The following is a 14408-nucleotide window of genomic DNA, read 5'->3' as shown; positions in this document are numbered from 1 at the left end:
TTCTTATTTTCTTTATATAAGTGTGCCTGAAACGGTAATGTATAGGCTAGTAATAGTTTTTAGGCTATTGTTACGTACATGTAAATGGACCACTGAACTCAAAAATTGACTTGCACTTCTGAGCCATGAAGGTGTAATAACATTGAATGTTAATCTGACATTTACTGCAGATCTTTGAAAAAAATATTTTTTAAATAAATTTTTTTTTACCTTCATGCTCCATTACAGATAGCTGAGGCATCTCCCACATCTGTAGGGACAGGTCCTAATGCGATGTAATGTAGGTCCTAAAAGATGACACTACAGTCTTCTGTTTGAATCAACCAGTCGACACTGTATTTCTTCAAAGAAGTCTGCCAAGCTGTCAGTCACTGTTTGCCTATTTAGTTAGAGGTTCTCCTCCATTCTAACACAGCAACCTGCTGCAAGGGAGTGATTTGATAGTGCTTTAGAAAGCTAGACTTTATGGTTAAAGGTAAATAAAGCAGGTCTGCAGAACGGTGAGCTCTGCTAGGTCCTTATTTAGCTTCAGTAGCTGTTGTGCTAAACTAGCAAAACTGCAACTGGCTGCGATCGAATGCTGGGGGCCGCCCATCACAGGGCAATTCCGGCCAGCATGCTAATGGCTTGCGTCGCTGATTTGTGGAAGCCCTCCTGCTTCCGCAGCCATGCTGCAAAGGCAGGTGCACGGCAGCCATTTTTCTGGTCGCAGCAGCTGCATGTGACGTCACGCGGCCGCCCCCATTTCTCCGCCATGCATATGCTTCTGCCTATCATTCAGACAGAGGCATTTGTGGTAAAGCGATCGTATTCTCTTGGCTGTGCACACAAAGGACGGGACCTGTTTGCATTCACCTCAAAAACACGAGAATGCGGTTGCAATGCGACCTGAGTAAGGTCCTTAGCACGCACACACTATACATTTTTTTTTTTCCAGAAAGCTTTGCATTTTCAGAAAATACAAATTAGTCTTTTAACTCACTCTAACGCATCATAAAATGGAACCCAGATGGTTAAATAAAATGTTAATATTGAAATTTCAAGAAAAATCCCAAAGCACATGATGATGATTCCCACCCCCTTATAAGCACCGCAAAGGAATACTGTGGTTCTTCTTTTGGCAATTATCCGCCTTTCCAAAATAGTAAACAGCAGGATTCTGTAAAGGGAATTCAGTTGTTTTTCCCTGTGACCGCCACTAGATGGTGGCTGACAGAGCAATTCAATTGTTGCTCATTTGGTTATGATATGCGGCAGGGAGACGCATTTCAGCTTGCAGCGCCCCGTGATGGTGAGCAGAAAGTGACCTATTTGGGCTCCCAAATGTCACTTGTTGCATCACGCCAAGCACGTTGGTCAAGTTTAGTCGTTTTACACGGCTAAACCCAACATTTATAGGAGCGATCAGTGAAAAAAAGTTGTGTATGTATGTATGTATGTATGTATGTATATATATATATATATATATATATATATATATATATATATATATATATATATATATATTTATTTATTTATTTTCTAATCAAATTTTCGCTATCTCTGTTTAAATGCTTCCTATGTGTAGGAATTATGTGGTATTTCACCAAGGCCTACGATTTTACAAACTAGACAACCTACTGCATTAAATGAGGCATCACTTTTTCTTTCTGTCTTATATGTGACACAAGACGGGGAAGATATGGGCTTCAGAACCTCCCAATCTGTGTAAACTTTTTATTATATTTTTTTATTTGATTTTGTGTGTGCGGTTTCAGTTATTTGTTGATCAACACACCATAACTGCTAAGGTGGTACATCGTTTGAAAGAAGAGACTTCCTTCTTTCAAGACTGGGTGCACCTGTGTGCGTGTAGGCGGGGGAGTAGATAGGGCCCAATATGCCATTCCCCCATCTATGGAGAACTTTTTACGTAGCATTGGGCGACGTCTGGTGATCAGCAGATACTGGGCCTGATTCAGAGGTGGATGCAGTGCTGATGTGTGCACAGTTCAGCGATTACTTGCCACTAAAAAAGTCCTGAGAGCATATCGTCACCCCATATACAGAAAACCTATGTTTTCTATAGCTCAGTGCACATTGTCCGGTGATCAATGGAACCCATCATTTAAGAAAGGAACCACCCGCTACTCCCTAAACAGTGTCCCTGATTTCATGGATGCCAAGCAGGAAGGTCAGAGGGGAACTTTCCCCCCCCCACTCCTGGGATTTTGCATGCTTATCACTGGAAAATAATCCCTGTTGGGGAACATTGTTTGAAAAAGAGGGTTCCCCTCTTTCAAACAAGAGTGCCCCCGTCTCTGTAGTTACCAGGGTTGGGGAGATAGGGGGACTCAAAGTAACATTGTGAGCCTGTGCCAATGCACCGGGACCCACAAATGCTTTGGACTCGCCACCGGCACTCTGGAGTTGCAGGCGTACACATTAGTTTTGCTAGGCACACTTGATAATCATAAGCGCAGTGAGTACAGCACCAAGGGTTACAGGGGTAAGCAAAGGATTTCTAGAGGGGGGGTTGCAAATGGTTGATTTTAGAGTGATTGCAGCCCATGAAGAATGCATAATTAAAATGTAACTAGCTATAGTCTGTTCCAAAGTGCAGTTTCTGTAATACAGTAATTCAGACATATGCAGGCCCAATGACCATGGTACGCCACATATGCAATGATTGAACACTCAGATCCACACACACAAAACAGACGGTAGGAAAATTTGCTGCCATTGGGCATGTGCAGAAGATCCATTCCACCCTTTATACTGCATGAAGTGGCTGCTAGACAGGCTATGGGGAAGGGTTGTTTCCGGGCAGCTGGACACCTTGCCCCCCTTCCCATATGCGTTTGCCTATGGGTTAGGTCATGTACCCTAATCTTTGACCTCAGGAGAGAAGGAATCTACCAGAAAAGCCCCTAAGGATAATGAATACAGTAGATTATCTTCGACACTGACTGATAGGATGGTTGACCTAGGGTGGTAAATGGTGTTGGAAACAAATGTGTCTATGACACTATATAAAGGTTGGATCAAAATTACTTACTCTACAGTATTGTGAGCTGAGAATAATTGGAAAAGTCCAACCAGGAGTAAATAACCTTTTTTTTTTTTTTTTTTTTCTTAATTTTTATTAAATAACAAGGACAGAAGTGATATGCAAATCAAACCTCAAAAAGAACATATTGTTATGGAGAAACGAATTCTACGAGTATGAAGAAATTTTCACTATAACAGATAATGTAATGGCAAATAAACTTTAGATACCCCTCTCCCCGCAGGCTAAAACTTAAACTCCCCCAGCCCCCCTCCGCGACTTACCTCTCCTGCGGCCCGGCAGTGTATCAATCAGGATACCGGGTGTCTGGATGCTGGTGCCAGCATTCGGTCAGTTTTGGGATTCCGGGGTCTTTATTTTGACAGCCATGATCACGTCTGCCGGGCTCGTGTCTGGATCCCATAAAATGCCCATCAGACCAACCGATATTTCATCTGACAGCCTGTAACCGAGCAGATGTGGTGGCTTTACAGTATAATCTATCTCACAGTGATAACCACACATTATCTAGGCTCCTCCTCTGTGGAGGAACAGGGGAAATGTCCATCGGATATGGCAGCACATGCGTTGCCCGATGCAGCTTACTTGCAATGCCAAAAATATTGCATGAGAAGGACATGTTGGCTGATTCAGCATATCCAATGATCAATATTGAGGTTGATAACCAAATACACTGTATGATTATCTGGGTGATCTGCCAAGATTAAGTGGTTTGCTGAGATAATTGTATAATGTATATCCAGCACTGGTTCTGGTTTGCAGCTTCCATGTATCCATGCAATGTGATAGCCAAAATTGCGCCGCTCAGCATATTGCTTGTGATCATACTACTCTCTAATGTGTGTAATCAGGATAAATGCTGCGATTGTTGTCTGTAGTAGAGTGCAATATAGTTAATTGAACATCTATGTTTGGGGTCTCTGATCTTTTTCCAGCTTGTTGGGAATAAGTGAAGTTATGCGGATTCAAAGACCATATGAGCAATGTTACATAAATGCCAATTTCATACTCTCATTGATTAGTTATGATGCTCTGTTTCTGAAACATGTTACTGTGTTGTTGGGCACACCTCGTCTTGGCTTCCCTGACCTCTTCTGTGTTTAACACCAGGAGAAAAGACCTGCAACTTCTCAGTTACCTGTTAACTCCTCTGAGTATAGGTTTTGCTTAGTCATCACTTTCTAGTGAATCTCAGTGACATATTTCTTGACTTTCTGTACCTAAATTTTAATCTTTAGCTAGGACGCACCTATTATTGATATTCGTTTGCTTTTTAAACAAAACTTCATGGCCATTTTAAACAGTATAACCCTTTTTTTTTTTTTTTTTTTAAATGTTCAAACCAAGGCCCAGATTTATCAAGCCTTGGAGAGAGAGAAATTGCACGGTGATAAAATACCAACCAACCAGCTCCTAACTGCCATGGTAGACTGTCTTAGAAAAATGACAGCAACTGATTGGTTGGTACTTTATAACCGTGCAATTTAGCTCTCTCTAAGCCTTGATAAATCTGGGCCTAAATGTTGCCAAAGTAACTTGAGGGTATTACAGGGGTAAATTGTTTTCCACATTTACAGATTTCTGCCTCTTGTACTCTGAAAACTTTGTCTAGTTGTAAATATTTTAAATACTGTGTTATTAGCTACAGTATTGTAATGCACAATTACTATACATCCGCTAATTAAAGTATATTAAAGAGGAAACTGAAATATTAATTAACAGTATATTGAACCTGGGGCACATCAGTCTCCACCCCATCCCGCCCTTCACTCTGTCAGCCCCTCCCTCTCTCCTATATGCTGTTTTGCATCCCCCCTCTGCTATTCTGCACTCCCTTCCAGTCGATCACTGCTCCAACCCCCTTTCTCCTATACTTACAGTATCCCATTCCTCCACTCCTAGGTCTGTCTCCGTTGGGCTTACACACAGGTTTCCACTGCATGTGCATTGAGGAGATGTGGCAGACCTAACGTTATTATCAAGATCATATGAAGTAGTAGACAGTTCTGTTCTTTTGCAGCTGCCATATGGCCCTATTTCCTCCAGAAACATTTTATATTGTGGTATAAATAAGTTCTATTAATGTGTTTCATAATATTATTTCTCATACGTCCTAGAGGATGCTGGGGACACTTCAAGAACCATGGGGTACAGACGGGATCCACAGGAGACATGGGCACTTTAAGACTTTCAAAGGGGTGTGAACTGGCTCCTTCCTCTATGCCCCTCCTCCAGACTCCAGTTTAGAATCTGTGCCCAGGCAGACTGGATGCACACTGAGGAGCTCTACTGAGTTTTTATTTTCAGGGAGCACTGCTGGCAACAGTCTCCCTGCTTCGTGGGACTTAGGGGAGAGAAGTCAGACCTACTTCTGTGAGTTAAAGGCTCTACTTCTTTGGCTACAGGACACCATTAGCTCCTGAGGGTTTGGAACACTAGGTACGCCTAGGGGTTCATTCCCAGAGCCCGCCGTCACCCCCCTTGCAGAGCCAGAAGTCAGAAGACAGGTGAGTTGAAGAAGATCTGAAGACTTCAGTGAAGGCTTTGAGGCACCGTACAGCGGCCGCGCTGCGCGCCATGCTCCCACACACAACAGCACTAGAGGGTTCAGGGCGCGTGGGGAAGGGGCGCCCTGGGCAGCATATAAACCTCATATGTCTATCTGGCAACAGCGGACTAAGTGCCTGGGCACTGTCCGGGGACCCCCGCCAGTGTAAAAAAGTCTAAAAATGAGCGGGTCTGAAGCGCGCCAGTAAGGGGGCGGGGCTTAGCCCTCACAGCACACAGCGCGGCGCCATTTTCTCTTCACAAGCTGCAGAGACGCTGGTCCTTCCTCAACACTGCTGTACAAGTAACAGGGAGAAAAACGGGGGGGGGGGGCACAGTGATTTTGGTGCATTATATTATATTATAAAAGCACTACAGGTCTGGGACATTGTCTGTAGTGTTCAGACCGGGTTTGGGCGCTCGGGTGTAAGCTGGCTATATCTATCTCTGTGTCTGTCTGACAGGCTTTACTGTAGGTCTGTCCCCTGTAGGCCCAGTGTATCTACGTGTGGTGGGTGCACGTGTGTCGGCATGTCTGAGGCTGAGTGCTCTTCCCAGGAGGAGACTGTGTTAGGGACACAAAAGGCTGTGGGAGTGACCCTGTCGGCACCGCCGACACCAGATTGGATGAATGTTTTGAGTGCTTTGAATGCAAATGTGGCTCTGATTAATAAAAGATTGGATAAATCTGAGTCTCAGAACCAGGCTTGGAAGAAATCCGTAGAGGATGTGGTGTTTCAAGTCCAGACCCCTTCGGGGTCACAAAAACGTTCATTTGCCCAGCTGGCAGACACGGAGACTGACTCAAGTGTCGACTATAGTGATGCCAGATTAGATCCAAAACTGGCAAAGAGCATTCAGTACATGATTGTGGCTATAAAAGATGTATTACATATCACTGAGGACCCTACTGTCCTGATACTATGGTCTGTATGTATAAAGGGAAGAAACCTGAGCTAACATTTCCTCCCTCTCATGAACTGCATGCGCTTTGTGAAAAGGTTTGGGAAAATCCTGACAAAGTTTCAGATTCCCAAAAGAATTGTAGTGGCGTATCCGTTTCCCTCTGGGGATAGGGACAAATGGGAGTCGCCCCCCATTTTGGACAAAGCTTTATCATGGCTGTCCAAAAAGGTGGCTCTTCCGTCTCCTGACACGGCAGCCCTAAAGGATCCTGCGGATCGTAGGCAGGAAAATGCATTGAAATCCATTTATATCTCCACGGGTACGCTACTCGGACCAGCCATTGCATCTGCGTGGGTGAGTAGTGCTATCGAAAAATGGGCAGATAACCTGTCATCTGAATTGGATACCCTGGATAGGGATAGCATTCTTCTGACACTAGGTCATATCAGGGACGCTGCAGTCTACCTAAAGGAAGCTGCGAGAGATATTGGCCTCTTGGGTTCACGGGCCAATGCCATGGCGGTCTCAGCTAGGAGAGCATTGTGGATTCATCAATGGAATGCTGATGCTGACTCCAAGAAAGCTATGGAGTCTCTACCGTATAAAGGTGGTGTATTGTTTGGTGACGGTCTCGCTGAGTTGGTATCTACGGCATCATCATTTTTACCTTATGTGCCTGCACCACAAAAGAAAGCACACCAATATCAGATGCAGTCCTTTCGGCCCTATAAATACAGAAAAGGCCGGGTGTCTTCCTTCCTTGCTACTAGAGGAAAGGGAAAGGGTAAGCGATTACCGGCCGTGGGCCGGTTCCCAGGAGCAGAAGTCCTGCCCGGCTTCTGCCAAGTCCACCGCATGATGCTGGGGCTCCTCTGCGGGAGTCCGCACCGGTGGGGGCCCGTTTCAGGCTCTTCAGTCAGTTCTGGGCTCGTTCGGGCCTGGACCCATGGGTTTTAGAAATAGTGTCCCAAGGGTACAAACTGGAGTTTCAAGACGTCCCCCCTCACCGATTTTCCAAATCAGCCTTACCAGCTTCTCTTCCAGACAGGGAAGTGGTATGCGCCGTAATACAAAAATTGTGTCAAAATCACGTCATTGTCAGGGTTCCCCCGTCACAACAGGGAGAAGGCTTTTATTCGAGCCTGTTCGTGGTCCCGAAGCCAGACGGCTCAGTCAGACCAATCCTGAACCTCAAATCCCTCAATTTCTACCTGAGAAAATTAAAATTCAAGATGGAATCTCTCCGGGCTGTGATCTCCAGTCTGGAGGAGGGGGATTTTATGGTGTCGGTAGACATAAAGGATGCCTACTTACATGTTCCCATTTATCCTCCACATCCGGCTAACCTGAGGTTTGTAGTTCAGGATTGTCATTACCAATTTCAGACGTTGCCGTTTGGTCTGTCTACGGCTCCGAGGGTTTTCACCAAAGTGATGGGCGAAATGATGGTTCTCCTGCGCAAACAAGGAGTCACAATTATCCCATACTTGTATGATCTCCTGATAAAGGTGAGATCCAGGGACCAATTACTGCAGAAAATTACGCTCTCCCTGACAATTCTGCAGCAACATGGTTTGCTCCCAAACTTGCCAAAATCGCAGTTGGTTCCGACGACACGGCTGTCGTTTTTGGGAATGATTCTGGACACAGAATTACAGAGATTTTCTTCCAGTGGAAAAGGCTCTGGAAATTCAGAACCTGGTCAAACAAATTCTGAAACCAGCAAGTGTATCGATCCATCAATGCACTCGGTTGCTGGGGAAGATGGTGGCGGCCTACGAGGCCATTCAGTTTGGCAGATTCCATGCCAGAGTGTTTCAGTGGGACCTATTGGACAAGTGGTCCGGGTCCCATCTGCACATGCACCGAAGGATAACCCTGTCTTCCAAGACCAGAATCTCACTCCTGTGGTGGCTGCGCAGCTCTCGCCTCCTAGAGGGACGCAGGTTCGGGATCCAGGACTGGATCGTAGTGACCATGGATGCGAGTCTCCAAGGCTGGGGAGCAGTCACGCAGGGGGGAAGCTTCCAGGGAAGATGGTCAAGCCAGTCTTCACATAATCGTTCTGGAGTTAAGGGCCATTCACAACGGCTTTCTGCAAGCGTAACATCTTCGCAATCGGCCCGTCTTGATTCAGTCGGACAACATAACAGCAGTAGCGTACATAAACCGCCAGGGAGGAACAAACAGCAGAGCGGCAATGGCAGAGGCCACAAAGGTGCTCCGTTTGGCGGAAAGGCATGCAAGCGCTCTCTCAGCGAACTTCATTCCAGGAGTAGACAACTGGGAAGCAGACTTCCTCAGCAGACACGATCTCCATCCAGGAGAGTGGGGTCTTCATCAAGAGGTCTTTGCAGACGTGACAAGTCGTTGGGGAATTCCTCAAATAGACATGATGGCGTCTCGCCTCAACAAGAAAGTTCAGAGATATTGTTCCAGGTCGAGAGACCCTCAAGCAATAGCAGTGGACGCCCTAGTGACACCGTGGGTGTTTCGGTCGGTGTACGTGTTTCCTCCGCTTCCACTCATTCCAAAAGTGATAAAGATCATAAGAAGAACAAAGGTTCAAGCGATCCTCATTGTTCCAGATTGGCCAAGGAGGGCTTGGTATCCAGATCTTTAGGAATTACTCATAGGAGATACCTGGCCTCTTCCTCTGAGGGAGGATCTATTACGGCAGGGGTCGTGCGTGTTCCAAGACTTACCGCGACTTCGTTTGACGACTTGGAGGTTGAACGCTGGATCCTAGCCCGAATGGGTATTCCCAAGGAAGTCATCCCCACTCTTATTCAGGCTAGAAAAGGAGTAACGTCTAAACATTACCACCGTATTTGGAGAAAATACGTGTCTTGGTGTGAATCACAGAAAGCTCCTACGGAAGAATTTCAGTTACGACGTTTTCTCCATTTTCTACAAGCCGGTGTGGATCCGGGCCTAAAGTTGGGCTCAATTAAAGTGCAAATTTCTGCTTTATCGGTTTTCTTCCAAAAACAATTGGCCTCCTTTCCAGAAGTTCAGACCTTCCTGAAAGGCGTATTGCACATCCAACCTCCCTTTGTGCCCCCTGTGGCACCATGGGATCTTAACGTGGTGTTGCAGTTGCTTCAATCTCATTGGTTTGAGCCTTTACAGGAGGTAGAGTTGAAATTCCTTACTTGGAAAGTGGTCATGCTGTTGGCCTTGGCATCCGCAAGGCGGGTGTCTGAATTGACGGCCTTGTCTCACAAGGGCCCTTATTTGATCTTCCATGAAGATAGAGCAGAATTGATGACTCGTTAGCAGTTTCTGCCGAAAGTGGTTTCATCGTTCCACTTGAACCAGCCTATTGTGGTGCCAGTGGCTACGGACGCCTTGCTGGAATCGAAGCTACTCGATGTAGTAAGAGCTTTGAAAATGTATGTCGCCAGAACGGCTCAGTTTAGGAAAACAGAGGCTCTGTTTGTCCTGTATGCTCACATTAAAATTGGGGCTCCTGCTTCCAAGCAGACTATTGCACGCTGGATCTGTCATACGATTCAGCAGGCTCATTCTACGGCTGGATTGCCGTTACCGAATTCGGTGAAGGCCCATTCTACCAGAAAGGTGGGCTCATCCTGGGCGGCTGCCCGAGGGGTCTCTGCTTTACAACTTTGCCGAGCGGCTACTTGGTTGGGTTCAAACACCTTTGCGAAGTTCTACAAGTTTGATACCCTGGCTGATGAGGACCTCATGTTTGGTCAATCGGTGCTGCAGAGTCATCTGCACTCTCCCGCCCGTTCTAGAGCTTTGGTATAAACCCCATGGTTCTTGAAGTGTCCCTAGCATCCTCTAGGACGTATGAGAAAATGGGATTTTAATACCTACCGGTAAATCCTTTTCTCTTAGTCCGTAGAGGATGCTGGGCGCCCGTCCCAGTGCGTACTGTATCTGCAGTTATTAGTTATGATTACACACATGTTGTGTTAAGTTATAGTCAGCCTTTTGCTGATGTTGTTCATGCCGTTGACTTGCGTTGTATTAAATGCCATGTTGTACGGCGTGCTTGAGGTCACCTGGTATGTATCTCACCTTAGTTTAACAATAAATACTTTTCCACGAAATGTACGTCTCCCTGGGCACAGTTCCTATAACTGGAGTCTGGAGAAGGGGCATAGAGGGAGCAGCCAGTTCACACCCCTTTGAAAGTCTTAAAGTGCCCATGTTTCCTGTGGATCCCGTCTATACCCCATGGTTCTTGAAGTGTCCCCAGCATACTGTACGGACTAAGAAAAGGATTTACCGGTAGGTATTAAAATCCTATTTTAAATTACTTTTGAGTAGTATTTTGACATGGTTTGGGGAGGGATTATTTTTTTGTTCCTATGTGAAAAAATAAGTGTGTGTGTGTGATGAAGCATTGACTATTTGTAGTAAAAAAAAAGATAGCCTGCTACGATTCGCAGTGTTGATCTGCATGACACAACTATCACACTGCATGTTATGATACAATAGCGATGATGCTCCTTAAATATGGTTTTACATCTATTCTCCGGATGTGTACATGTCCTGATGTAACCTGTTATTATGACCTTGGGGAGTGGCAGTTGTGGGCGTGTGACTGCTGTATTCTGTTTGCTGCTTTTCCTATTATTGCACTTACTGGTACACACTGGATGCAGCAAGCCGAAATGCGATTATTGATGTGAAATTAAATTTAAGAATAGTTGCCAACCAGCTCTAATTTCCATGAACTATTCCATATTTTAAAATCTGCTAATGTTTTTGAATAGCGACCATTTGTATAGTATTGTTTTTTTTTTTAAATAAAATAACAGTGCTTCTAATTTCCTCTTGTTCTACAACTTAGTGTTTTTTAAATATTCGTATTTAGAATACCCAGCATCCTTGCCCCTTAAGATTGTACACAAGATTGTCAACTAAATGTTCTACTAATTCATTTCTGATGCTGTAGAACGTCTCACAAGCCAAACGCCATCTTGCAATCCTGTGTATTATAGACTTCTGCACAGTCGATATGTCATCTCATGTATTCTGCCTGGGTCTATAGGAGCCATTGATTGTTTTTGAAGTTCCGCTGGGTGTTATTGCAAGAATTGAGAAGATGGGTGGTGCCTCAAGTAGAGGAGAAAATTCGTATGGTCTGGATATAACCTGCAAAGTAAGTTTGGTGGAGATGTCTGTTTTATGGGACAAATCAATGTTTGAGAAATCAATATGTGGCATTCTACTGAATGGGCGGTCTCACCTGCGTGCAGATGACAAGAAGAGAATGGAAGTGAAGCTTTCACTGTACCACTAATTCTGTGCCGCGTTACTTATTCATGCTGTTACTGTCTTTAGTGATGCAGAAATAGCTTTATCATTTCTCGTAAATTGTAGCACTACTCAGTCATACTCATCCCTGAAAACCTTTCATGCCATTGTGCTAATCATTGGACAGTCTTTTTCTCCAATGATTATTTGCTGATACGTTACTCTAGTCCATTGATCTATCTTTACAAATATGTGCATATATGTATTAAAAAGGATCATTCTTAAAAAAAATTAAATAAAAAAATGCATAAATACTCAACATAATATCTGCAATAGGAAACCTTTTAGTATTTAATATTTCAAAGCATATTAGCACATTGTCTAAAAAATACAAAACTGGTTTAGGTGACTGCGTATATGTGTCCTCATATGTCAGGGAGGTTTACAAAATGTAGGGGGCTTCCAGTATATGGGTTCCAAGATTATAATTTTTTTCTAATTGGTTGAATTATTTTGCCAATGTGATTCTAATGGACCCTACACACTGGCAGATAACACTGAACGATATGAACGTTCTCGTTCGTTAATGAACGAGAACTTGTACATATCGTTCAGTGTGGAGGCACCAACGATGAACGATGCGCGGCCCCGCGCTCGTTCATCGTTGGTGCGCCGTTGCTTATACATGCAGGCCAATATGGACAATCATGTCCATATTAGCATGCACTGCTATGGTGACGGGGGTAATGAAGAACTTCACTCCCTCCCGCCGCCGAGTCGCCAGTCTGCCTTATTGGCCATCGGGCAGCTCGGCAAGTGTGTAGGGCCCTTAAGAATATGATCCTGCTTATTGAAACTTCAGTAGATGCACCAAAATTACTGTTTCCAGCTTATCCCTGGTAAGCAAGTTTATCTGTTGCTTTTTTTTGCTTAGAAGTTTCCATACATGTCCCCATGCTCATGTCATGAATTTCATATTCATTCCTCATCATTAGAATAACAGACCCTTTATTAATAGGTAACTGACACTTTTATCGTTCCCTAATGTAGGACATGAGAAACCTGCGTTTTGCTCTGAAACAGGAAACACACAGCAGAAAACAGATATTTGAAGATATCACAAAGCATGCGTTTCCAGTGTCAAACGGTCTGGTAAGTAGCCATGTCAATACTACATGTTTATTGCAGAACTGAGCCTTTATTGCTTGTGGCTCCATTACGTGGAACATTATTGCCAAAAAAGGAAAATAAAAAATAAAATAAAAAAACTATATATATATATATATATATATATATATATATATATATATATATATATATATATTTATTTATTATTTGGGGGTATTTTTAAGCCTTTGCCATGTGTGCATCACTATTTGAGAATAACTGTTTACTACATGGGGGCAGATGTATTAAGCCTGGAGAAGGCATAATGAAGTGATAAAGCGATAAGTGCAAGGTGATAATGCACCAGCCAATCAGCTCCAATATGTAAATTGACAGTAATTAGCTGATTGGCTGGTGCGTTATCACCTTGCACTTATCATCACTTTATCACTTCATTAAGCCTTCTCCAGGGTTAATACATCTGCCCTATTATTAATTGGTAGACTCTTTACATGTGATAGCTGTGACCTTTTATGTTCCCGCCCACATTATCAGTATAAAGTACTATAGAGCATGCACACGCTTAAGAACAACCAATCCGGAATCAATCCTATTATGTGCAAGGGGGGCGAGTTGCTTTTGCAGCTGCGTGCAAAGGCAAGCAGTGACACAGCAACTTTCCCCCATCGTGGCCTGATCTCACTCTGGACTCGCAAATTTTTGTATGCTGCCGTATGGGGCTGCTGACCTAAATTAGCAAGTCCAGAGGTACGTTTATAGCAGCGTTTTAAGGCTAAAATGATTGACTCCATTGACCTGGCCTGTCCAACCTGAGGCTCTCCAGCTGTTGTGAAACTACAAGACCCAGCATGCCCTGCCACAGTTTTAGCATTCCCTAATAATAAAATTTTGACAGGGTATGCTGGGATTTGTAGTTTCACAACAGCTGGAGAGCCACAGGTTGCCCAGGCCTGCCATAGACTAAAACCACCTGTGCAGTATTAGAGCAGTCAGTGGAAACGATTACAAACCAATAAGAATTAATTCCAAAAATCAACTGCACAGTCTAAAAGTCACACAGATCAGTATATAGCTTCAGATGGCTTTTTTCGTCGGAGAGTAATTGAATACTAAAAGAAAATACATTTCTGCAGTGCTAACCAGTCTCCACTTGTTGTTTTTTTTTATTTTTTTATCGAGATAATGAGCCTACAGTACCTCCCTCCTGCTAATATCCCTGTGTAGTACTTAATAGATGTAGTTCGCCTACAACCCATAGCAAGTCAAAAATACATTTTGTTTTGAACAGAATACAGACCCCATCACCACCTCATTGTAAATATATTTCTCCTACGTCCTAGAGGATGCTGGGGACTCCGTAAGGACCATGGGGTATAGACCGGATCCGCAGGAGACATGGGCACACTATAAGACTTTGGGTGTGAACTGGCTCCTCCCTCTATGCCCCTCCTCCAGACCTCAGTTAGACTCTGTGCCCAGGAGTGACTGGACACACACTAGGGGAGCTCTACTGAGTTTCTCTAAAGACTTTGTTAGGTTTTTTTAT

The 14408-nt window shown here is 44.1% G+C and overlaps 1 protein-coding gene across 2 annotated transcripts in view; it reads left to right on the top strand.

The window, feature by feature from the left end:
- MTM1 (myotubularin 1) overlaps positions 1–14408 on the top strand; it is a 293065-nt gene that overhangs the window by 164021 nt on the left and 114636 nt on the right. For both annotated transcript variants that reach the window (XM_063937383.1, XM_063937384.1), the window contains 2 exons: positions 11529–11639; positions 12785–12886. In XM_063937383.1, the coding sequence (XP_063793453.1) occupies positions 11529–11639; positions 12785–12886 (213 nt within the window). The remainder of the gene's footprint in view (positions 1–11528; positions 11640–12784; positions 12887–14408) is intronic.

The sequence above is a fragment of the Pseudophryne corroboree genome, chromosome 8, assembly GCF_028390025.1.
Source record: "Pseudophryne corroboree isolate aPseCor3 chromosome 8, aPseCor3.hap2, whole genome shotgun sequence".
In the NCBI taxonomy this organism is placed as follows: Eukaryota; Metazoa; Chordata; class Amphibia; order Anura; family Myobatrachidae; genus Pseudophryne; species Pseudophryne corroboree.
This window is presented reverse-complemented; position numbering and strand designations above follow the sequence as displayed.